This window comes from Lissotriton helveticus, chromosome 11 (assembly GCF_964261635.1).
Source record: "Lissotriton helveticus chromosome 11, aLisHel1.1, whole genome shotgun sequence".
In the NCBI taxonomy this organism is placed as follows: domain Eukaryota; kingdom Metazoa; phylum Chordata; class Amphibia; order Caudata; family Salamandridae; genus Lissotriton; species Lissotriton helveticus.
Window position 1 is genome coordinate 1,004,468,128 of NC_136072.1, and position 20,953 is coordinate 1,004,489,080.

Consider the following 20,953-nt stretch of genomic DNA (forward strand, 5'->3'; position numbering starts at 1 on the left):
CAGTGATTTAGGTGGGCACCAGGATGGCACCGGACGAAGTCACCTCAGCCAGGTGAGTGGGCGCTGCTGGGCTCTGCAGTCTCTCGGACCAGGAGGCGTTGTCGGCGACCAGGATGGAGGTGCGAGCTGTCCCACTAAGGTTCTTGCTGTCGACGTCGCTGGACCCAGGATTGGGCAACAAGTCTTGGCAAATGCAAGGCCCACGCTGTGGACCTAAAATGGCGTCTTGAGTGGACCAGGAGGGTCCAGGGTGCTCCTCTTTTGGAGGGGAGCAAGGGCTAGTCTGGAGCAACCAGACCAGCAGTAGTTGTCGTCGTGGAGCGTCGTGAGAGGGCCACTAGCCAACGGGCAAGCGACCTGGACAACGCGGTGAGCAGCAAAAAGCAGAAGGGCCCCACGCAGATCTCGTGGATGCAGGGGGGCTGAACTTCGGTGCTGGAGCTGCTCAGGGTCGGGCTTCTCTTACCCCAAAGCACTCAGTCGAGGGTCACTCGGGAGTCGTGCTGGACAAGCGTCGTGCAGTTCTGAAGATGGCCGGTCCCTCGAGGTCTCGTCGCACCCACGGATCACAGCTGGGCTGATGATGTAGGTTGAGGTCAGAGGTGCCAGGGAAGCCGGTTCTCGTCGTGCTGGAGCAGTCTTGATCCGAAGGAGAGACTGGCAACAAACCGCGATACTTGGTTGGTGCCTGCTGCTGCAGGGTGACTACTCCTTAGTCACAAGGGAGAAATCTTGAGAAGAGTCTTGAGTTCCTTCTTGCAGAAAGTAGTTTCAGGATTCAAAGATGATCTGATTTGGAAGGGGGCCAGTTCCTACCTTTATCCTGCAAAAAGGGGCTGGCACGCGACTAAGTCCTGCCCTATGGGTGGGACTAGGAGGGGGGTGGTTACACCCCTCTCCTTTGGCGGGCTTTCCCCAGGCCAGGGGCTGGAGTGCCCCTGGAACTGGTTCAAGCCGGCCTATGCACAGTGAGCACCGGGGTGCCACTTGCAGTCACCTTCCTCTAAAGCCCTGCCTACCTAGAATACACAAAATCCTGTCTGGGACGGTGCTGGCACCGCCCCTGGCAGGAAACCCTTTGTCCTTGCCTCCTGGGCTGGGAGGACTCCCAGCAGCAGGAGGGCAGACTTGTGTCTCGGTGGCAGCATCCATTTTGTGAAGCTAAGGCTCTGTTTGACTTTAACCGGGGTTACAGGCTACATACATGTCGTGTCCCTCTAGAAGGGTGGAATGCTAACCCCGTCGCCAGAATTGGCGAGGGGTTAGTATTCCAATTCGTATGACACCTTACTCAACATGTTTTGATAAAGCGATACCAGAGTTGGCATATAACCGCGAGGATTATAATGCACTTAAGAGTATATGGTATGCGATATCATGGAAACGGCTAAGGGATGGATCCCGAAAGCCGCAGACAGGCTCAGCTCATGCCAGAGCACTATCTCACACGATTCCAAGCACTCTGCCTTCAGGATTGTCAAGGCCTGCCATAGGAGTGACTGATAGGAGATCTGTGTGCCCATTTTAGGGTTAGATATAGGAATACTATATCTAAAGCAAAGGGTGATTACACCACCTTGCCCCAGCTGTCGTGCAGCCAGTTGTGTCAGATTTGGATGGCCAGCCAGGGGTGGCATAATACATGCTGCAGCCCCTGGTAGTCCCTGGGTACACCTATGCCCTGGGTACCTAAGGTACACTGTACAGGGACTGATAAGGTGACTCAGTATCCAATTAGATATGTACCTAGGGTACATGGAATCCATTTTACAGGGAGAGCAGTAGGCCTGGGGCCCTGAATAGCAGGGTCCCAGGTCAACTAAGTCAGAAAACCAGCAAAACACCAGGCAAAAAGTTGGGGGCAACCATAGTCAGGGATCTACCTTCCTACATAACCCCCCCCCCAAACGAAAGGAGATAAGGCTATCCTTGCCAGGTAAGCCTATATTGCCTGAGTGGCCATATAAGGAAGTACCAGCACTGGCATGGTTACCCCCTATCTCATGGTCCACTAAGCAATCCCTCACCCTAAGGGTATCTGAGGGTCTCCACCATAGGGAATCTCTACCTGTGGTGTGTTTTGGCAAAGGAAAAGGCTGGTGCTGAAATGGAGTACTGAAGTGAGGCTCCACTAATTTTGGGCTCAGCTTCCTCCAATCATTTTCCACCATAGACGCCTTTCTTTCCAAGACTGAGTTGTTTTGGGCTCTCAGGGTCAACCTCTGGCTACCTACAGCTGGAGGTTGGGTCCCTCTGTTTGGCTTACTGGAGGGACAGGTCAGTTTTGGGGCCCTTAGGTCCCAGGTCTGGCTGTGCCCAACAGTGTCCATCTGTGGGAGGTCCCTAACTAAATTTAAGTGGGATCCCTCAGGAGTTTGTTTTATTTTCACTTGGCTAGGACTGCTAGCTTCAGTGCCCTTAATCTGCTGATTGGGGGATTCCTTTGGACAGGGGGCCCTTTGGGGTCCAACACTGGCCTCCCTGACCTCTGCAGCCTTGGGCTGACTGAGGCAGGGTAGAGAGGGGCAGGTTACCTGCTCCAGACTGGGTCCTACCTTGGAAGGGTCCACTGACATCAGGGGTTCTGCCAGGCTAGGCCTGACAACCTATGTGGCAGTTTCTTCACAAGGGGTCAGATCAGTTCCCTGAGGAGGCTGACCCTTTCCTAAAGTCTGGTGGGAGGGAGATTTCTCTTCCTCCTCAATGCTCTCTGTCTGAGTGGAGTGATCCATAGTTTCAGGCTTCACAACACTATCATCTGTCTGAGTTTGAGCTGTGGCCATCACAACTCTCCCAACCTTTTCAGGAGGGGGCTCAGTTTGGGTGTGGGCTGTGACCATCACAGCCTTGACAACCTGTTCTGGGAAAGAAGTTGTCTGAGATGGGGCTGTGACTGGCACAGCCCTCCTGACCTGTTCAGGGAGGACATCTTGGACTAGGGCTGTGGCTATCACTGCCCCACTAACCTTACCATGGAAGTTTACCATTTTAGAATGGGTTTCTTGCTCTACTTCAGCCCAGGCTGAGAGCTCTAAATCATTCCCCAGTAGGCAATCTACAGGCAAGTTTGGTGACACTGCCACTCTCTTGTGGCCAGTGACACCTCCCCAGCTGAGATTGACCACTGCCATGGGATGATCTCTCTGTACTCCATCAATATTGGTCACCTGGTATGTGGCACCAGGTAAAAGTTGCCTTGAGGGGACTAGACTCTCAGTCACCATAGTGATGCTAGCCCCTGTATCTCTATAGGCCTCGAACTTTTATACCATTGATGAGGGGCTCCTGTCTGTACTTGCCCAAAGTGTTGGGACAAGTTGTGAAGTTGGCAAACCCCATGCCAGTCTCACAGACAAGAGTATCTAAGTGTGGGGACCTGGTTAGGCCACAGTCCCCAGGAACTCCCAAAGTAAATGCACCCAAATTCTTGGGGGCACTCCCACCACCTCAATAAGGTTTCTTCTGGTTATTAGAAGGATTCTGGGACCCACCCCCCTCAGAGGATTTTTGGGGCCCTGATGTGGTTTGATCTGAAGATTTATTCCCACCCTTCTCTTGAGGCTTGGTTGATTCCTTTTTCTGGTCACCACCTTGGTTCTTAGGCCTAATCCTGGTTCTGACCCATTTGTCTGCCCTCTTACCCAATTCTTGTGGAGAGGTCAGATCAGAGTCTACCAGGTGCTGGTGTAATAACTGGTTCTGACAATTATTTAAGACTTGCTCTCTCATAATAAGATTATACAATCCTGTGAAGTCAGTAACCTTGCTACCCAGTAGCCAGCCTTCCAAAGCCTTAGTGGCACAATCAACAAAGTCAGCCCAATCCTGAGACTGAGTTTTCTGGGTATCCCTGAACAGCAACCTGTACTGCTCAGTGGTTAAGCCAAACCCATCAACCAGTGTATTTTTCAGGACTTGGTAATTGTTAGCATCCTCAACTCTAGTAGTGAGGAGCTTATCTCTACCTTTGCCATCAAAGGAGAGCCACAGTATAGCTGCCCACTGACTTTGGGGGATGCACTGTACAGTGCAGGCCCTCTCCAAAGCAGCCATCCATTTCTGGATGTCATCCCCTTGTTTAAAGGGGGGCACTATTTTTGTCAGGTGTTTAGTATCTAAACCCTTCTCTCTATCTCTTGGGAGATTGCTGCCACCAGTGGGAGCTACCCCACTCATATGCTGCTCTCTAGCAAATGCAAGCTTTTCTTTGGCCAGGGCAAGTTCTTCCCTTTCAATCCTCAGAGCAGCTTGTCTCATTCTGGCTTCATGCTCTATTCTCTGAGGGGAAGTCAATCTCCTCTGGGGAGAGTTCCTTCTCCTCTGAGAAGAGGCATTAGAGTGCAGAGATCTATTGGAGTCCCTAGAAAGAGATCTATCTCTCCTAACTCCAAGGTTAGGCCTACTCAGGGTCAGTACTGGGGGTCCCCCAGATCCTAGCCCAAGCAAGTCTATGTTGGCCCTAGTTAGCCTTCTGACTACCTCAAGACCTTTGTCTACCTCATCCCCAGAGAGTTCCTCAGGATCCTCCTCCCCAACTGCATTTACAGTGTTGTGGAGGTCTGGATCCCCAGTGGTACCCTCTAAGGCTGGCATATTCCCATCTAGCTGAGAAATCTTTCTCGCATCATATGTCTCTAAGAGACCTATCAGAAAGGGAATGGTGGGGTTAGACCCCTGTTTCAGTTTCCTGGAGGTACACACTTGTCTCATCTCCTGGAAACTGAGAGCTGCATATCTTGAAGTGACCTGTGGAGGGTCAATAACCACAAGGGGAGTCTCTGAAGACTCTCCATGGGTAGACATGCTTTTCTAGTGAGGTGTAAGTGGTGCACTTACCTACACTATATGTTTGCCTACTGATCCCTTGCTAGAGTTGTAGTTTAGGGTGTGCTAGGCCCTAGGAGCTACAACAGCTGGTTCAGTAGAACTCAGAGTATTCTAAGCTAAGTTATATGTACCTTAGTACTTATGTGATCTTTCACAAGATATTCTTAGGATATGTGTGGTAAAACAAACAGCAAGCTCAAATCCCACCGCTGCCACCAATGTGAGAAGTTGGCCTGATATGCAGTGCTCACTATTCTAGTGATCACTATGTATCAGTCCAAACAACCCTTATTGATGATTGGTTGTAAGTCAACCTTATAGACCAGCTATCCTAGTAGCATGGATACGAGCAGTCTAAGGCTAAGACTCTAGAGGGCGTGTTAAGCCAGCTGTTTTACCATCACATTACCCCTTGAACACCAAGTGAAAGGACACCACACAAGTTGTTATCGAAAATAAAGTGTATTTATTTATAACAGGACTACCCTGGCTCTTTATGAGACAGGGAGCTAAGCACACAACAAAACTCTTAAAGAAACACTGAAAGTCGCACAATTTACACAGATGCCCGAGGGGCACGAAAAACCATATACTATGAAAGTGGAATGCGAAATTACTAGCAGGTAAGTAATACTGTTCTAGACTTTAGAATCGCTAGGCCTACAACACTAAACACTTAGGTTAGGAGCAGGAGGCTTGTGGACGTCGTGTGCAGAGTGGGAACTCTCACGCGTCAGGCGGGAAAAAGTCTATGGATGCTAGCAATTGCAAAGTTACTGTTCTCGGGCGAACCCGACTAGGTGGGTCGAAAACAAGAGTGGATCCGAACACTTAGGGTGTTGGACTATGCTGGAGCACCGGAGTACTCAGGTTACCTAGCCCAGGGGCTGCGGCTGCATAGGGTTGAAGTTGCGTCGGAAACCCTCGTTGAAGATCCAGGAGCCTGAAGAAAGAGTTGCTGGCAGGCGGCCAGTGAAGAAAGTTCGGAGTGATCCAAGCCTGGATCAGGGAAGAAGAAACCTGTAAGCAGAGGGGACCAAGTTCTGAATCACTAGCCAGTGATTTAGGTGGGCACCAGGATGGCACCGGACGAAGTCACCTCAGCCAGGTGAGTGGGCGCTGCTGGGCTCTGCAGTCTCTCGGACCAGGAGGCGTTGTCGGCGACCAGGATGGAGGTGCGAGCTGTCCCACTAAGGTTCTTGCTGTCGACGTCGCTGGACTCAGGATTGGGCAACAAGTCTTGGCAAATGCAAGGCCCACGCGGTGGACCTAAAATGGCGTCTTGAGTGGACCAGGAGGGTCCAGGGTGCTCCTCTTTTGGAGGGGAGCAAGGGTTAGTCTGGAGCAACCAGACCAGCAGTAGTTGTCGTCGTGGAGCGTCGTGAGAGGGCCACTAGCCAACGGGCAAGCGACCTGGACAACGCGGTGAGCAGCAAAAAGCAGAAGGGCCCCACGCAGATCTCGTGGATGCAGGGGGGCTGAACTTCGGTGCTGGAGCTGCTCAGGGTCGGGGCTTCTCTTACCCCAAAGCACTCAGTCGAGGGTCACTCGGGAGTCGTGCTGGACAAGCGTCGTGCAGTTCTGAAGATGGCCTGTCCCTCGAGGTCTCGTCGCACCCACGGATCACAGCTGGGCTGATGATGTAGGTTGAGGTCAGAGGTGCCAGGGAAGCCGGTTCTCGTCGTGCTGGAGCAGTCTTGATCCGAAGGAGAGACTGGCAACAAACCGCGATACTTGGTTGGTGCCTGCTGCTGCAGGGTGACTACTCCTTAGTCACAAGGGAGAAATCTTGAGAAGAGTCTTGAGTTCCTTCTTGCAGAAAGTAGTTTCAGGATTCAAAGATGATCTGATTTGGAAGGGGGCCAGTTCCTACCTTTATCCTGCAAAAAGGGGCTGGCACGCGACTAAGTCCTGCCCTATGGGTGGGACTAGGAGGGGGGTGGTTACACCCCTCTCCTTTGGCGGGCTTTCCCCAGGCCAGGGGCTGGAGTGCCCCTGGAACTGGTTCAAGCCGGCCTATGCACAGTGAGCACCGGGGTGCCACTTGCAGTCACCTTCCTCTAAAGCCCTGCCTACCTAGAATACACAAAATCCTGTCTGGGACGGTGCTGGCACCGCCCCTGGCAGGAAACCCTTTGTACTTGCCTCCTGGGCTGGGAGGACTCCCAGCAGCAGGAGGGCAGACTTGTGTCTCGGTGGCAGCATCCATTTTGTGGAGCTAAGGCTCTGTTTGACTTTAACCGGGGTTACAGGCTACATACATGTCGTGTCCCTCTAGAAGGGTGGAATGCTAACCCCGTCGCCAGAATTGGCGAGGGGTTAGTATTCCAATTCGTATGACACCTTACTCGACATGTTTTGATAAAGCGATACCAGAGTTGGCATATAACCGCGAGGATTATAATGCACTTAAGAGTATATGGTATGCGATATCATGGAAACGGCTAAGGGATGGATCCCGAAAGCCGCAGACAGGCTCAGCTCATGCCAGAGCACTATCTCACACGATTCCAAGCACTCTGCCTTCAGGATTGTCAAGGCCTGCCATAGGAGTGACTGATAGGAGATCTGTGTGCCCATTTTAGGGTTAGATATAGGAATACTATATCTAAAGCAAAGGGTGATTACACCACCTTGCCCCAGCTGTCGTGCAGCCAGTTGTGTCAGATTTGGATGGCCAGCCAGGGGTGGCATAATACATGCTGCAGCCCCTGGTAATCCCTGGGTACACCTATGCCCTGGGTACCTAAGGTACACTGTACAGGGACTGATAAGGTGACTCAGTATCCAATTAGATATGTACCTAGGGTACATGGAATCCATTTTACAGGGAGAGCAGTAGGCCTGGGGCCCTGAATAGCAGGGTCCCAGGTCAACTAAGTCAGAAAACCAGCAAAACACCAGGCAAAAAGTTGGGGGCAACCATAGTCAGGGATCTACCTTCCTACACCCTCTATGTGGCCCCTAGAGAGATGTGGATTAAACCAATATGTAAACTAATCGGTTTCCGCAGACATGAGGAGGCATTAAGAATCTTGTGTACAGACCCCAATCCCCCAATTGCCATAGCAGTGGCAACATTTTTAAAATGGGCATGGATAATTCGGGCGAGAGCACTATGAAAATGGATTGAGAATATTATTTAACCTGTTTATTTGCACTGTAAACGTTTGGCTGTAGCTGGGACATGAGTCTTGTAATATAGCATCTGACCCACATAACTGATGAGTTTTATAAATTTTAAGGATGTGTTTTTAGCTATGTGATATTCGGCAATTGTCCCTTGGAGATTCATTCTTTTTTTTAAAATATTTATCGTACAACTTTCTTAATGACCTTTTTAAATCATTGGGAAATGTGATTTTATGTCTTACTTTTATGACTTAATTGTCGAATAAAGTTTATGAATTGAATTGATAATATTCAATCATTATATTTTTGCTCAAAAACTTACCTGCTACTGTAATTTGATATTGACAATTTATCACATGCATATTTATTATTCAGTTTGAAAAACAATAGGATACAATCAGTCAAAATTACAGCTTCATTCTACCAGTTATTTTTACTTTACCTTTTGCTCATCCTTGAATAGGTAATATAAATGGTGACTTAAAACATTTACCACCCCGTCCAAGCCCACCATTTACCTGCTGTGCTATGAGGAATGTTATCCTCCGTAGGCCACATTCATCAAGGATATTTTTCTGCAACAAACATAAAAAAATTCAAAAAGTTGTGTAAGAAATTCACACCAGAATTTGAAGTTAGTGAAAAAACAAATATATATATATTTAGGTCAAATCTAATATGTCTTCTTTTCTCATGGGTACATTTAGCCTTCCAAAATATGGAACCCTAAAAACGGCATCTCAGCAGGTGATGATTATGATTTCTGGGAAAAGTAAGTGTCCTATGTGAGCTTATTCATGTATCTTTTAAAAATACTCATGCATTCGAGAAAACAATGGATTACATCAAAATAACCTTAAATCTTGTAGGAGGTTGGATATGAAATATTCTACAAGAAGGAAAATGGATCTCACCAAATATTACAAATGCGTCATAAAAAGCAATTTACTAACCGTCTGTAAGTTCTTTCCTGGTAGAGACTATCCACGGATGTATGACATTACAACGCATGGTTTTACATCGCATGCTTTTACAACGCGGTTTTTACAACGCATACCATTACAACGCAGAGTGCTTTTAGGCGCTGGATAGTGAATTGTTTAATTTACTATTCCAACTCCAGTCCCCGTGGATAGTAGGGAAGGTGTTGGATAGTACATTAAACCTATTCCCTATCCTAGAGCGCCCCCCAGCGCAATGCGTTGTAATGGTTTGCGTTGTAAAAATTGCGTTGTAAAGGCACTGCGTGGTAAAAGTTGCGTTGTAAAGGTTGTTTACCCTATCCATAGATTCCTCACCTTCTGAATACCCCCAGGCGCCAAATTTGATCTAGAGAATTTTAAACAGCAATACTCTTGCATGCCAGAAGGTAGAGTTTTGCTGCTCTGCATCGGGTCAGCCCAGCCCCGTATGTGACGCAAGGGCCACTACAAATGCACCACCTGTGCATGCTGACAACAGTTTCTTTCTTAACTCTATCTGTGTCACCAGACGCAGAGCCTATAAAATTAGACTGAAGCAGTGTACAGAACTTTAGCTTGGTATCTTAATAAATGGACTGTTCGAGTCCATTCCAAAGAACAGAGAGGTGGAGTCTCCATCAGAAAAGGCATTACTGAAGGTAAGTAACTTGTCCTTCTGATAGATTCCCCAACTTGCGACCAGATACCAAAGCAGTTATTACATAAGAATGATCAGTACACACAACTCCTCAAATATAGATAATACAAATCAATTAAGTCATGGGATGCACTAACTCCATTCATGTCTATTCTTAAATACATACAATATATACAATTAAAATCAATGACTAAAACCAATTGCAACAAGCATTTGCAATGCAATAGGTCTCGCATTAGGAAAGTTTGAGCTATTGGTCTTGTAAATGACAATTTTTTTATTCATGTGCTGTTTTTGAAAATAGCTAAATTAATAGCTTTGTCATTTACAATGCCAATAGTTCTAACTTTCGCAAATGTGACACCTATAGCATTTCTAATGCAACATGTTTTGTATTTACGTGACTTAGATGTATTGATATTACAAATAACAATGGCTTTTTATATTTTAAAATAATTAATACTTAAATAAAAGTGATTGTAATTTATAATGGCATTAGCTTAAACTTTTGTAAATAACTTTTGTGAAGATTCTGTTCAGTGTATTTTATTGTGACGAAATTCCAAGAACAGAAGTGAAACATTAACATCTTTTTGTGACATTTGTAATAAAGCTTGAAACATTGAGAGAACATATTTGAACCAGTGATGCTGTGGTGGTGCTGAGTGATGCTGTGGTTGCGATGAGCGATGCTGTGATTACACTGAGTGATGCTGTGGCATGCCAGGCGGTAGGGAGGGGGCGGTGGCACAGGGCAGCAGGGCACCCCAGGCATGCCCTGGCCTCAACCCCAGCCCCGCCGGACTCCAGAGAGCCTCTTGTTCCATACACACCAGTTGCTAATCCCGGTTTTCCCACGGGTTCAGCCTCCTGCACCGGTCCATTCACCCTCAATAATCCGGGATTATCCCGACACAGACCCCGGGGCTGGGGGAGGGGCACCCCCAGCTGCTGCCAGTTAAACACTCGCTGACACGAGCGGTGCACGTCCCCGAGGCCCTGCTTAATGCACAGCAATGCTCCCCTCCCTGCCCCCTACCTCCGCTGCCCCCCCCCCTTCTCTCCAGCTGAATATTTTACTCTCGGTCCCCGGGTTTCTCCTGAAGCCACCTCCCATGACGCGCCCCCCTCTGCTGTGTCACTCATGGGCTGTCCAATAAACCCCAGCATTGTCCTGATACTAATGAGTCTCGGCGTATAGCGCCTACTCCCTATGTGTCATTCTGTAGCGCTGTTAAGAATAGTGTAACTAGCTCCCTATTTAATGACACTCTGCGTAGCGACCTAGTTGGTCCGATCAAGATTCAAATCCGTGGCTGATGATGTTAGCGGCCAAAGCGCCAAGAAGCAGCCAGAAGGTGCTATGTCAGTGTTAGGAGTAACACTCGAGCACAATGACCCTGAAATAACCTGGTTGCCCCTATGCAAATGCGCCCTGATCTCTTCTGCTGCTCCAGAGAAGGCGGAAAGGCGGAGTACACACCAGCTTACGGCAGGCAGAGGCGCACAACCCACTGAGCTGCTTTACAGTCTTGCCACTGAGCAGCACACATCTGTTAAGATGCTGTGAGTGGGAGCTCCGGCCCTCTCGGGTCAAGGGAGACATGCCCTGACAGCGCCCCCAGCTGCACCACCTCATTAGCAGCACATTCTCATGGAGATTGATGAGGGAAGTCCCGCTCCTGTTTCAAAGGTGGCGGCCATGAAATACGCACACCCCGCCCCCTTCCCACCAAGGCCTCTGGGAGGGGGAGTGGATTGGACCAAGTTTAGCGCTTTAGCTGCTCCTTAAATGTTTGTCTTTTTGGGTGGGGAGCGAAGGTAATTGGCCTCTTCGGGGTGCGAACGGGGGGAGGCAGTGATAAAATCGTGAGAGCCTACGAGGATTGGCGTCGCCCTTAACTTCCGCGCGCTGCTTCTTGGGGTGTTCCGCCATGGTGGAGGGGCTCCGGTCACTCGCTCTCCAGAAGATCTTCGGGAAGCTGTAAACAAAGCCCTCTTCTACAGTTGGAGCAGCTGGGCTCCCGGGCAGCCAGGCAGGTATAGTCGTTTACTACTTCCTGGTCTGACTCCACCCTCCCCTCACCCGCACCTCCCGAGACGCTTCTGAAAATGACCCTCGGCGCCTTGAGCCGTCTCTATGCCGGTCACGGTGTTTTGTATGTAATATTTGATAATAACGCTTTACGGTGACTTCGGAAAATAACTCTGCTCGGGCAGCATCAGGGAGAACCCACAGGCGGTGACAGCAGATCTCAGTTCTGGCTGAGTTAGGGGATACACGATTCAATGGCATAACAAACTCACCTCAGGCTATACATTACCTGACAGTTGCCTAATACTGCAGCGGGTCATTCCTGCACGAGTATCGACAGGCAGGAAAGCGCGAATAAAGCAATGAATAAAACCGAAACGTTAAATAAAGGAAAGTTAAATTAATGTAGAGACAAAGTGTGGGAGGAGTGGAAGGGCGGGGGATGCCTGCGCATGCGCGCCATTACTAAGTTTCGTTTTGAGGAGCGAGCCCCGGCGCGAAAGCGAAGTGGCAGCTGAAGTCCCGGGTCCCAGGAGGGGTGTGTGTGTGTGCATGCATGTGTGTATGTGTGTGTTTGCGCACTTCAGGGAATGTGAGGCAGGAGTTTTGCACGGCGCCGGCCTGGACGTGCGTGTCCACAGACACCAATCGCCGCGCGTGCCCGACCCCTGTCTCAGATTCCCAGGAGGCGGACAACATTAGATACTTCGCTGGACGCAATGCTTCGCATTGCTTTCTCCAGCTCGACCTAAAAAGCAAACAATCTCACAGGAGCAGCCAGTCTATGTAATACATTTTGCATGGTCCCTTTTCAAATGTATTATGTATATGGATGAATTTAGGAAGGAATATGATATATATATAAACAAATTATAGAGAATTCTAATGAAAACAAGATACTTGGTTTGTAAAATATAAATATTACAAATAAGATAAGAACTGAAAATTTGCCTAGCAAATTGTGATATGGTTTTATTGAACGAAATGAATTGACAAACAAATGGGATGCGCATTGTAAGCAAACTTGTTGAAGGACATTGACTGGGATTGAAAAATGATTGTAAACAGGACCACGCAATATGTATTATAGATTGGCAGCTTGTGCAAACTTGTTCCCTTTTTACAAATGGTTTTTGTAAATGATTTTAATTATGTGTTTATTGTCTGTATTTTGTAGCCCTGAAGAAGACTCTTGTAAGGAGACGAAATGCGTTGGCTACATTGGAAAAAGCATATTTTAAGAAGTTACGAGTACAGACTTTTTTTTAAGAAAACACATGAATGGAGTTTGTGCATCCCGTGCCTTGATAGATTTGTATTATCTATATATGAGGAGTTGTGTTTGCTGATCCTTCTTATGCAATATTTATTTTGAAGCAGCCTGGTAGATGTCCAGTACTGGCATACCATGTGCCAGCCCCATATACCCAGTCTTTGCTCTGGTATAGTGTGCATGTAAGCCCATTACATATGCTTATGCTTTAGATGATCCATCTGCAAATGGTTTTCTTCGGCATCGCTTACCCCCTTTTCTGTTCCCGAAAAGCCATCAAATAATTAATCATCTATTCAATGGTGTCTAATCAGAACAATATAAAAGCTAAGGGCCCATCTTAGGATCAAGACGGTAGAGCCATTCCTCTTCATTGTAAGAATGAGGCGAAGTGTAGAATGACAGAAAAGTGATGGACTGACCTAAGTGAAAAGGTGTGCCGACTCTTGGGTGGGATGCAGCCTTTTCCAAAGGACCAGTTTGTCTGAAAAGAAGGTGGTGTATGGTTGCTGAACACAAAGCCTGGAGTTCACGCACTTGTCAAGAGGAAGTGACCATGATGAGTAACACTGTTTTTAGTCAACAGGTGCAACAAGCAGCTGCACATTGGTTCGAATGGAGCACACATCAGGAATGCGAGAAGCAGATTAAGGTCCCATTGAGACAACACAAAGGGTGGTGGCAAGAACATGTGCATCAACCCTGTCAAGAGCCTATCAAAAGAGACAATTTGAAGAGCGATGGCTGATCAGGCAACCATAAAAAGGCTAAAGGATAACCTTTAACTATAGCCACAGCAAGGCCTTACTGGGTCAATGAAAGATAGAACAATAAAATATCAGCTATCTGTAAAAGGCTGAATGTTACGGGAGAAACACCAAACATCCTGTATAGGTTGTTTTGAGGGAGGGACATATGGCTGCACGATAACACCCACTACTTGAGGAAGAAGGTTGGAGGACACCAACTGTCACATGGAGGTGTAGGTTGTGCAGACTCAGGTGCATGGCTCTCTGCTAATGTGACAGGAGGTCCTCCTCAAGGGGCAGCAGGATCGGAGGACATAGGATCATTGCCAAAAGTTCCTGGTCCTACATCTCTTCACCCAGTTTGGAGCCGCTTGGATGACTTGCGCCAGGTCTCTCCTAATCTTCAACACTCTGGGCAGGAGCAGTAAGGCAAATAGGAGTCCTGAAATTCAATCAAGGCAGAAAGCATCTCCAATGGACAACTGTCTTGGGAACTCCACAGTGCAGAAGCATGGACACTGTGCATTTGTTGTGGTGGCGATTAGACGAACCAAGGTTCTCTCCATTGTTGGAAGATGCCCTGTGCCACCTAAAAGTGTAGATGTCATTCGTGATATAATAGGCAATGTTGTCAGAGTTCATCTGTTCTGGCATTTATAGGTCCTGACAGCCACTTCCAGAAATGTAGTACTTCCTAGCACATGACCCACAACCCCAAGGTGCCCCTGTGTGTATCAGCACCACAAGTATTGCCCTGAGAACTTGCACCCATTCCCATTTGATGCTCAGGAGGCCTTCAATGTCAAGCCAATCAACCATAACACCAGCAAGCTGATTTGGAGGCGATTCTCCAAAGGAGGCCAGAGATCTCTGAATGTTGGCTCTAGGTGGGCTAGGGTGAAGGGTCTGCCTTGGTCCAATTGAGAATAAGCAGCCACCACTGTAAATCTTTTGCAGTCTCCTCTGACACCTGGATAGAGTCTGACCAGCTCCCTAGGTGTTGAGCCCACTGAGACTTCAGATCCGACTGCAGGGTCCCCAGTGCCACATGGCATGGTTCACAAGCAGGATGCAGGAGGCTAAGACGCCTCAGAGCTGTTCTCACTGAGACCCAGGTTAAAGGTTGAAACATCGGGATAGCCCATATGCCCTGGAATCGTTGAGGCAACGAAAAGGTTTGAGGAGCAAAGTATACGGGATGGCTCCTATGAAGGAGAGCCTTTGTGAAGGAGTCTAGTGTTCGGCATGCTGATGGAAAAACCCAACGATGTTCACAAGTTAGCTGTTGTCTGCAGGTGGTTTCTGACTGAGGCAAGACTCTCTTCAGCAGCCAGGTGTTGCGGTATGGGAAGACTGGTATCCTCAACCTCCGCCTACAGGCCAAGACCACCACCATCACCTAAGGCGCACTGGTGAAGCCAAATGAGAATTTTGCGAACTGGAAGTGTGCTTGACCTACCTGAAATCGCAGGTAACATCTGTGAAATTGCAGCACAGAGATATGGAAATAGGTGTCCTGCAAACCCAACGTTAGCATCCAGACTCCAGAATCCAGGGCAGACAGAACTTGAACAAGCAAGAGCATCTTGAACTTGCCATTCTGAAGGAAGAAATTCAGAGAGTGAAGATCTACGATGGCGGGGAAGCCCTCCAACCTTTTCCAGCACCAGAAAATAATGGAAGCAGCAAGTCCCATTCTCTGATGCTGGCACCCTTGGCCAAGAGAGCTTACATTTCTCTTCAAAGTATGAACAAGTTGTCCTCTGGGAGGTGTTGCAGTGTCAGAGGCATATCGAAGGATGTGACAGAAAGGGGAGGGAGTAATCACTCTCCACAATCTGAAGCACTCATTGGTTAGATATAATGCTTCTTTAACCAGGGAAATAAAAGTTAATGCAACCTCCCACCAAGTGATTGAATGCTGTTGAGGGCAAATAAAAGCAGTTTTGCAGCAGGTGCAGGAGATGGGCAGGTGAATTGGGTAGCACACTGTCCCAGTGGGCCTGGTCCTAACATCAAGCCGCAGACCTCGACCATGAAAAGCTTGGGAGGCTGTAGCTGCTGAGGCTGGTTTAGGCGTTGCCTCTGCTGATACCTTCTTCTGAAGCTTCGAAAGGAGCAAAACTGATGGGAGAACTGCAGCACTGGCTGTGCCAGCCCATCAGAATGTGCAGTCACCTTGATGTACTTGAAGCGCTCTAGCACAAAATTGCGCTTTATCTCCAAAGGAACAGGCACCATCAGATGTCATGTCCATCAATGATTTCTGGACATCACTGAAGAAGCCAGTGGAGCGGATCTAAGCGTGGCACTTAAGCATCACATCTGTCCCGACAACTCTTCCCAAAGATTAGGTCATGACCAGGCCACACTGAATTGACTATTTCACAGCATCTTGGTCATCCTGGATGAGGGAAGAGGCATTGTGGATTCGAACAAATGTCATCCAGGACAGCTGGCAAGATGTCCGCCACCATGTCTCACAAAGCATGGGAATATCTTCCCCAGGAAACAAGTGGTCAGGTTCATCTTTGCACATCAGTCACAGGACACGGAGCTGTGTTTGAAGCCAAGATAATAGAGGCAGACATAATAAGGTTCCATCATCGACAACTTTTAATGGCAAAAATGAAATCCTATTGTTCTAGGTGGTGACATGTCCCTTGAAAAAATTCCCCCCAAAAAATCTGTCCGGAGACTGACTGAAGCAAGAGAACGAGCTTCATATAAATTTCAAAAGACGCAGAAAGACAGCAACGGATATCAGTGTATGGAGGTAGCACATATGTAGTGACCCCAAAATCAAAGCAAGGATGGGATGCATCCAACAATAAGCTGCACAATGCTACATACTGGGACACAACAGAATTTTCCGGATCACATCTGGCACCTGGGAGAATTCACAAGATCAGGACAATGCAGTTAGAAGTCTCTATTAGAACTGATATGCATAGGTGCAATCTGTAATAGATTCAAGGGGTCGTATTAGACACAGTAATGACAAAAGAAGTTCAATTGTAGTTTCCAGTGGAATGCTTTTTTGCACAGACAGAAGGATCCTTACCCTTCTCTCTTTTTAGGATGAGGAACGGTTGGTAGAACCTCTTCTAGTGTTGAGAAATGATAACCAAATGGAAGATGTTTTTCAGTTTCTGCAGTAAATGCACTGCCTTTTGTGAGGTGGCGAATATGAGTTTATATTTGCATGAAAACATGCCCCATGGCATGACACAATCAAACTTTAAATATGTATGATTTGAAGGCGTGGCAGAACCATTGACAAAGATGGCCTCTTAGCAGGAGTCCAGCCCGGAAAGAGATAATCAGTAAAGTATCAAAGTATTTGTCAGATCCTGGTACACAAACACACAAAAACATTCCTATAGACCACTACAACATGACCAGACATGCTAAATGGGGCAGCTGGGGAACACCAGCTGATTACCTAAACAACAACAACCGGATTCAACCTGCAGCCTCACAGCTGGGGACTAGTGAGGCGGCTGCCTGAAGTTTCAGACCTGTACTGCATCTCCTGACCAGATCAGGTCTCTGGAGGGGTACTTAAAAGGGTTTTTGTCATGCAGGAAGCTGTCTTACAGTGCAGCCTGGGTGTGGGCCCCAATGGTTGTATGTGTCGGCACCCTCAACTGTAGAAAAGGAGGAAGAAAATAAGGAAGGGTGCAATCAGTAGTGCCGGGCAGTCCTTCTCAACGAGCCTTGGCCATGAATGGAGCGGATGGGGGTGAATGAAGCACTGATGACCCTTTCCCACTTACTGTTAGGATGAAGCCTCAACCCTGTTCATTTGAGTTTTGTTTTGTCCGACTAACTATATGCCAACATAGCATAGATGAACGTGCATGAAATCAAGTGGAGCTGTTGGGTACTTTTTTAGTGCATCTGAACTGCACCCAAATTGGATATTACTATGTCTAGACTGTGTACTCAACAATATTTGCAAATACTTAATCGCAGTGGCGTAGAAAGTGGGCATAGCATCGAGACGGTATATTGACTGGGTTTTATGGACAACATATCTCAATGTGATCTAGCCTGTAATGAGAAGGCACAAAACCTGCTGAGCTTTTGAGTTAGACTCACCTTGTCGATCACAAGCACCTCACATTTTAAGTTACAAACAGCAAGGTAGGCCTTTATACCCATACCAGGAAAAATAATGAGGCACCAGAAAACACAGGTGCTAGAAACTGTTTCCGTAACTTGCATGTACTTAAGCTCACCTAAATGGGGAGAAAAAAACAGAAGCAAGCTAAGTTAACTTCCCCAAAAAATCAGCCCTCAAGCCCAACGAGAATGCTGAAAAGGGCAAAGGGGCAGACAGGATGAATGAACTCCACAACGATGCCTAAATCATATCAAACCTACCCTGCTAAAAATGCATAACAGTCTGCAGGTTATAAATAATAAAACTGTTGCATTAGTAGTAAAATATAACCGCCTGACCACAGTCTGCGACCAGACCCAATACAGCTGAACAGACATTCTGCACCCTAGAAGACTGTCTCAATGTACTTAAAGGGAAAATTAATAAGTCTTCAAATGAGGCCAAAGCAAAAAGTGAAGACCTAGGCACCAGATCGCAATAAAACAATCTCTGCATTATAGGAATACCCAAATTCAGCTCCACTGGCAGAGTTCAGACATTTGTAGAGATCCTGTTGATTGTGCAGATGGTAGAGACTAATTTTCAAACACCTTTATTGTTGAAAGAGCAGAGATCCCTTGGCCCAAAGCCACTCTTGGGGCCAACTCCATGGTGGGTCATCACCAGGCTATTAAATTATAGAGCCAAGGTAAAAATAATACACCTGGCCAGTGCCAAAGAAGTGCAAACTTTTCCCAGGCAGTAGACTCCTTATATTGCCAGACTTCAGTTTGAGTGTTTCAGAAGCACAAAATGCCTCTCACAAAGAGAAGAAAAAGCGTAAGACTGCTGAAATAAAAAAAGAAATGCTATACCCTGCTAAACTTAATGTATGTATGTATGTATGTATGTATTTTAATGCTTGTTAAGCGCAGCTGTCACCCAGCGGGTATCCTGGCGCTGAGATCAGTTCCACCATCAATTCTACAAATTATTCTGCTCTAGGGAAAAGAAAAGTTTTAAGGTCCTTTTTAAATAAAATCAAATTTGGACTGCTCCTCAGTTTTAGAGGTAGAGTGTTCCACATTGTGGCGGCCGTAAAACTAAAGGCGCGGCCGCCCATTCTCACTCTGTTTATTCTAGGGACATTCACTAGGAAAGCTGAGGCGGATCTCAGAGGTCTGGCAGCCTGATACCACGAAAAAAGATTTTGCAATGGTATTGGTCCTTGACTATGCAGTGCCCCAAAAACCAGGCACATAGCTTTGTAGGAGATCCTCTGCTGGACCGGCAGCCAGTGCAAAAATGCCAGAGCTCCCGCAGAAGACGCCGAGCGAGGTAGGGATAGGGCTAGTTTAGCCGCCATAATTTGAACCCTCTGTAATTTGTGGATCAAAACCTTTGGGGCTCCTAGAAGTAGTGCGTTACAGTAGTCTAACCTACTGAGGATGGTTCTACGCACTACTTCTACTCTGGCATCCCGCGGGAGAAGCGGCAGTATCCTCCGTAAAGCACGGAGCAGGCCCATACATGTCCCAACAGTCCTGTTCACCGAGGCATCCAATTGTAGGTTCGACTCGAACATAACTCCCAGATTGCGGGCCGAGTCTGCTGCCTCCACCGAATGTGGAAAACACAGGGCAAAATGTACCTCTTCACAAATCCATTTGATGTCCCTCTCTTTGTCAAAAAACAAATGCACAGACATAACAGATGACAGGTCCTGACATGAAACTGGACAAGGCCAAAAAGTTATCCAAATCTGAGAATACCAGCGATATTGAATATTGTAATATCTACAATACTTAAAATGTTCTTCAGCAAGCTCCTCATGGAGCTATATTGTAACCGTCAAAGCAATGCTGTGGTAGATAGTCTTCTAATGATGCACCACAGATAGATACCTAGGGACGTTACCCCAAATTAGACAGACCTTTATCCAAACTACCCTATGACACCACTCAGGTGGGGCAGGAGGAGGAAGTTTTAGAAAGTCAGATATGCGCCTTTCCCATATAACTTCTTTTGAAGGCCTAAAACCTCATCGCTTTCAACTGTGTTTTCCACAAATTAGTGGGTTTATTTAGTAATGGTACAGTTTGCAGGGGTTGCACTGAATGTTAGAAGCTTAGTGCGGGAGGGGTTAGGATAGGGATGAATGGTGTTCTCATGTTTCCACTGTACCAAACTCCAATAAAGTATAACCTACTACACATCGCAACTTCGCTACACTATTATGATAGATCAACATGAACAAGCATGACTTGACTTTGACCTACCCAAAACACAAAAATCATCATTTGAGATTAGCAAAATGGCACGCCATAGGTCTCAATAACAGTAAAAAGTTAAGATTAGTGCAGAGTCTTCTGAATAGGCACCGAATTCATATTGTATTTATACCAAAAAGCTCATAGCACCTGGTTCTAAACCATGATTCCCCACACCTTGGGTCCCAAATTGCTCTTTTGTCTCTTATAGTGCTTACGAGAAAGGAGCAGCGATAATATCAGAATGCCGCAGCCTGATACTCCCAGTCCCCGAGGGTAGACTGTTAAATGAACAAGTTACTTACCTTCGGTAATGTACTCTCCGGTGGATACTCTAACAGTAGATTGCTCACCTGTGAAAACTCCTGGTGCCAGACTTGATCTTGAGATTTTTCTCAGCATTGCTCCCACATGCTGGTAGGTGTTGTGTGGCTCCGAATCAACTTGGTACTGCCCCAGAAGTGGCGGCAAAGCTACATACAGGCACCACCCTTGCTTGCACTCATTAGTTTCTTTCTTCACTCTCTCCACACCATCACACAAGGAGCTTATTTATTGATCAGATATGACAGTGTGCAGATTTCTAGTCTGGAATCTTATTACGGGTGGTGAAAAGAGTCCATTCCACAGAATGGTAAGGCAGTAAAGGCAATGAGAAATCTACAGTTACATGGAGTATCCACTAGAAAGAGCATTACCAAAGGTAAATTACTAGTTGTGATGGGTATTTCTAAGGAGTAGTTTCTGTCCTGTAACTCCAGTTCTGTAGTAGGGGTATCTCTGTTATAGTCATAATCTAGTGAATAGTCCCGCCCATGTGCGTGGACCCCGGCAATCAAAAATAATCTCTTAAGTTGTCAGAAAATTGCAGAACTGCAAAGACACTTAAGAGAAAATTTCAAGACAAATAATGCAGCCTATATCCACAGGCTACACTGT

General features: G+C 47.1%; 1 protein-coding gene across 10 annotated transcripts in view; it reads right to left on the reverse strand.

Moving 5' to 3' along the window:
• ACACB (acetyl-CoA carboxylase beta) overlaps nt 1-20,953 on the reverse strand; it is a 2,338,068-nt gene that overhangs the window by 977,997 nt on the left and 1,339,118 nt on the right. For all 10 annotated transcript variants that reach the window (XM_078667379.1, XM_078667377.1, XM_078667383.1 and 7 more), the window contains one exon: nt 8,478-8,534. In XM_078667379.1, coding sequence (XP_078523505.1) covers nt 8,478-8,534 — 57 coding nt within the window. The remainder of the gene's footprint in view (nt 1-8,477; nt 8,535-20,953) is intronic.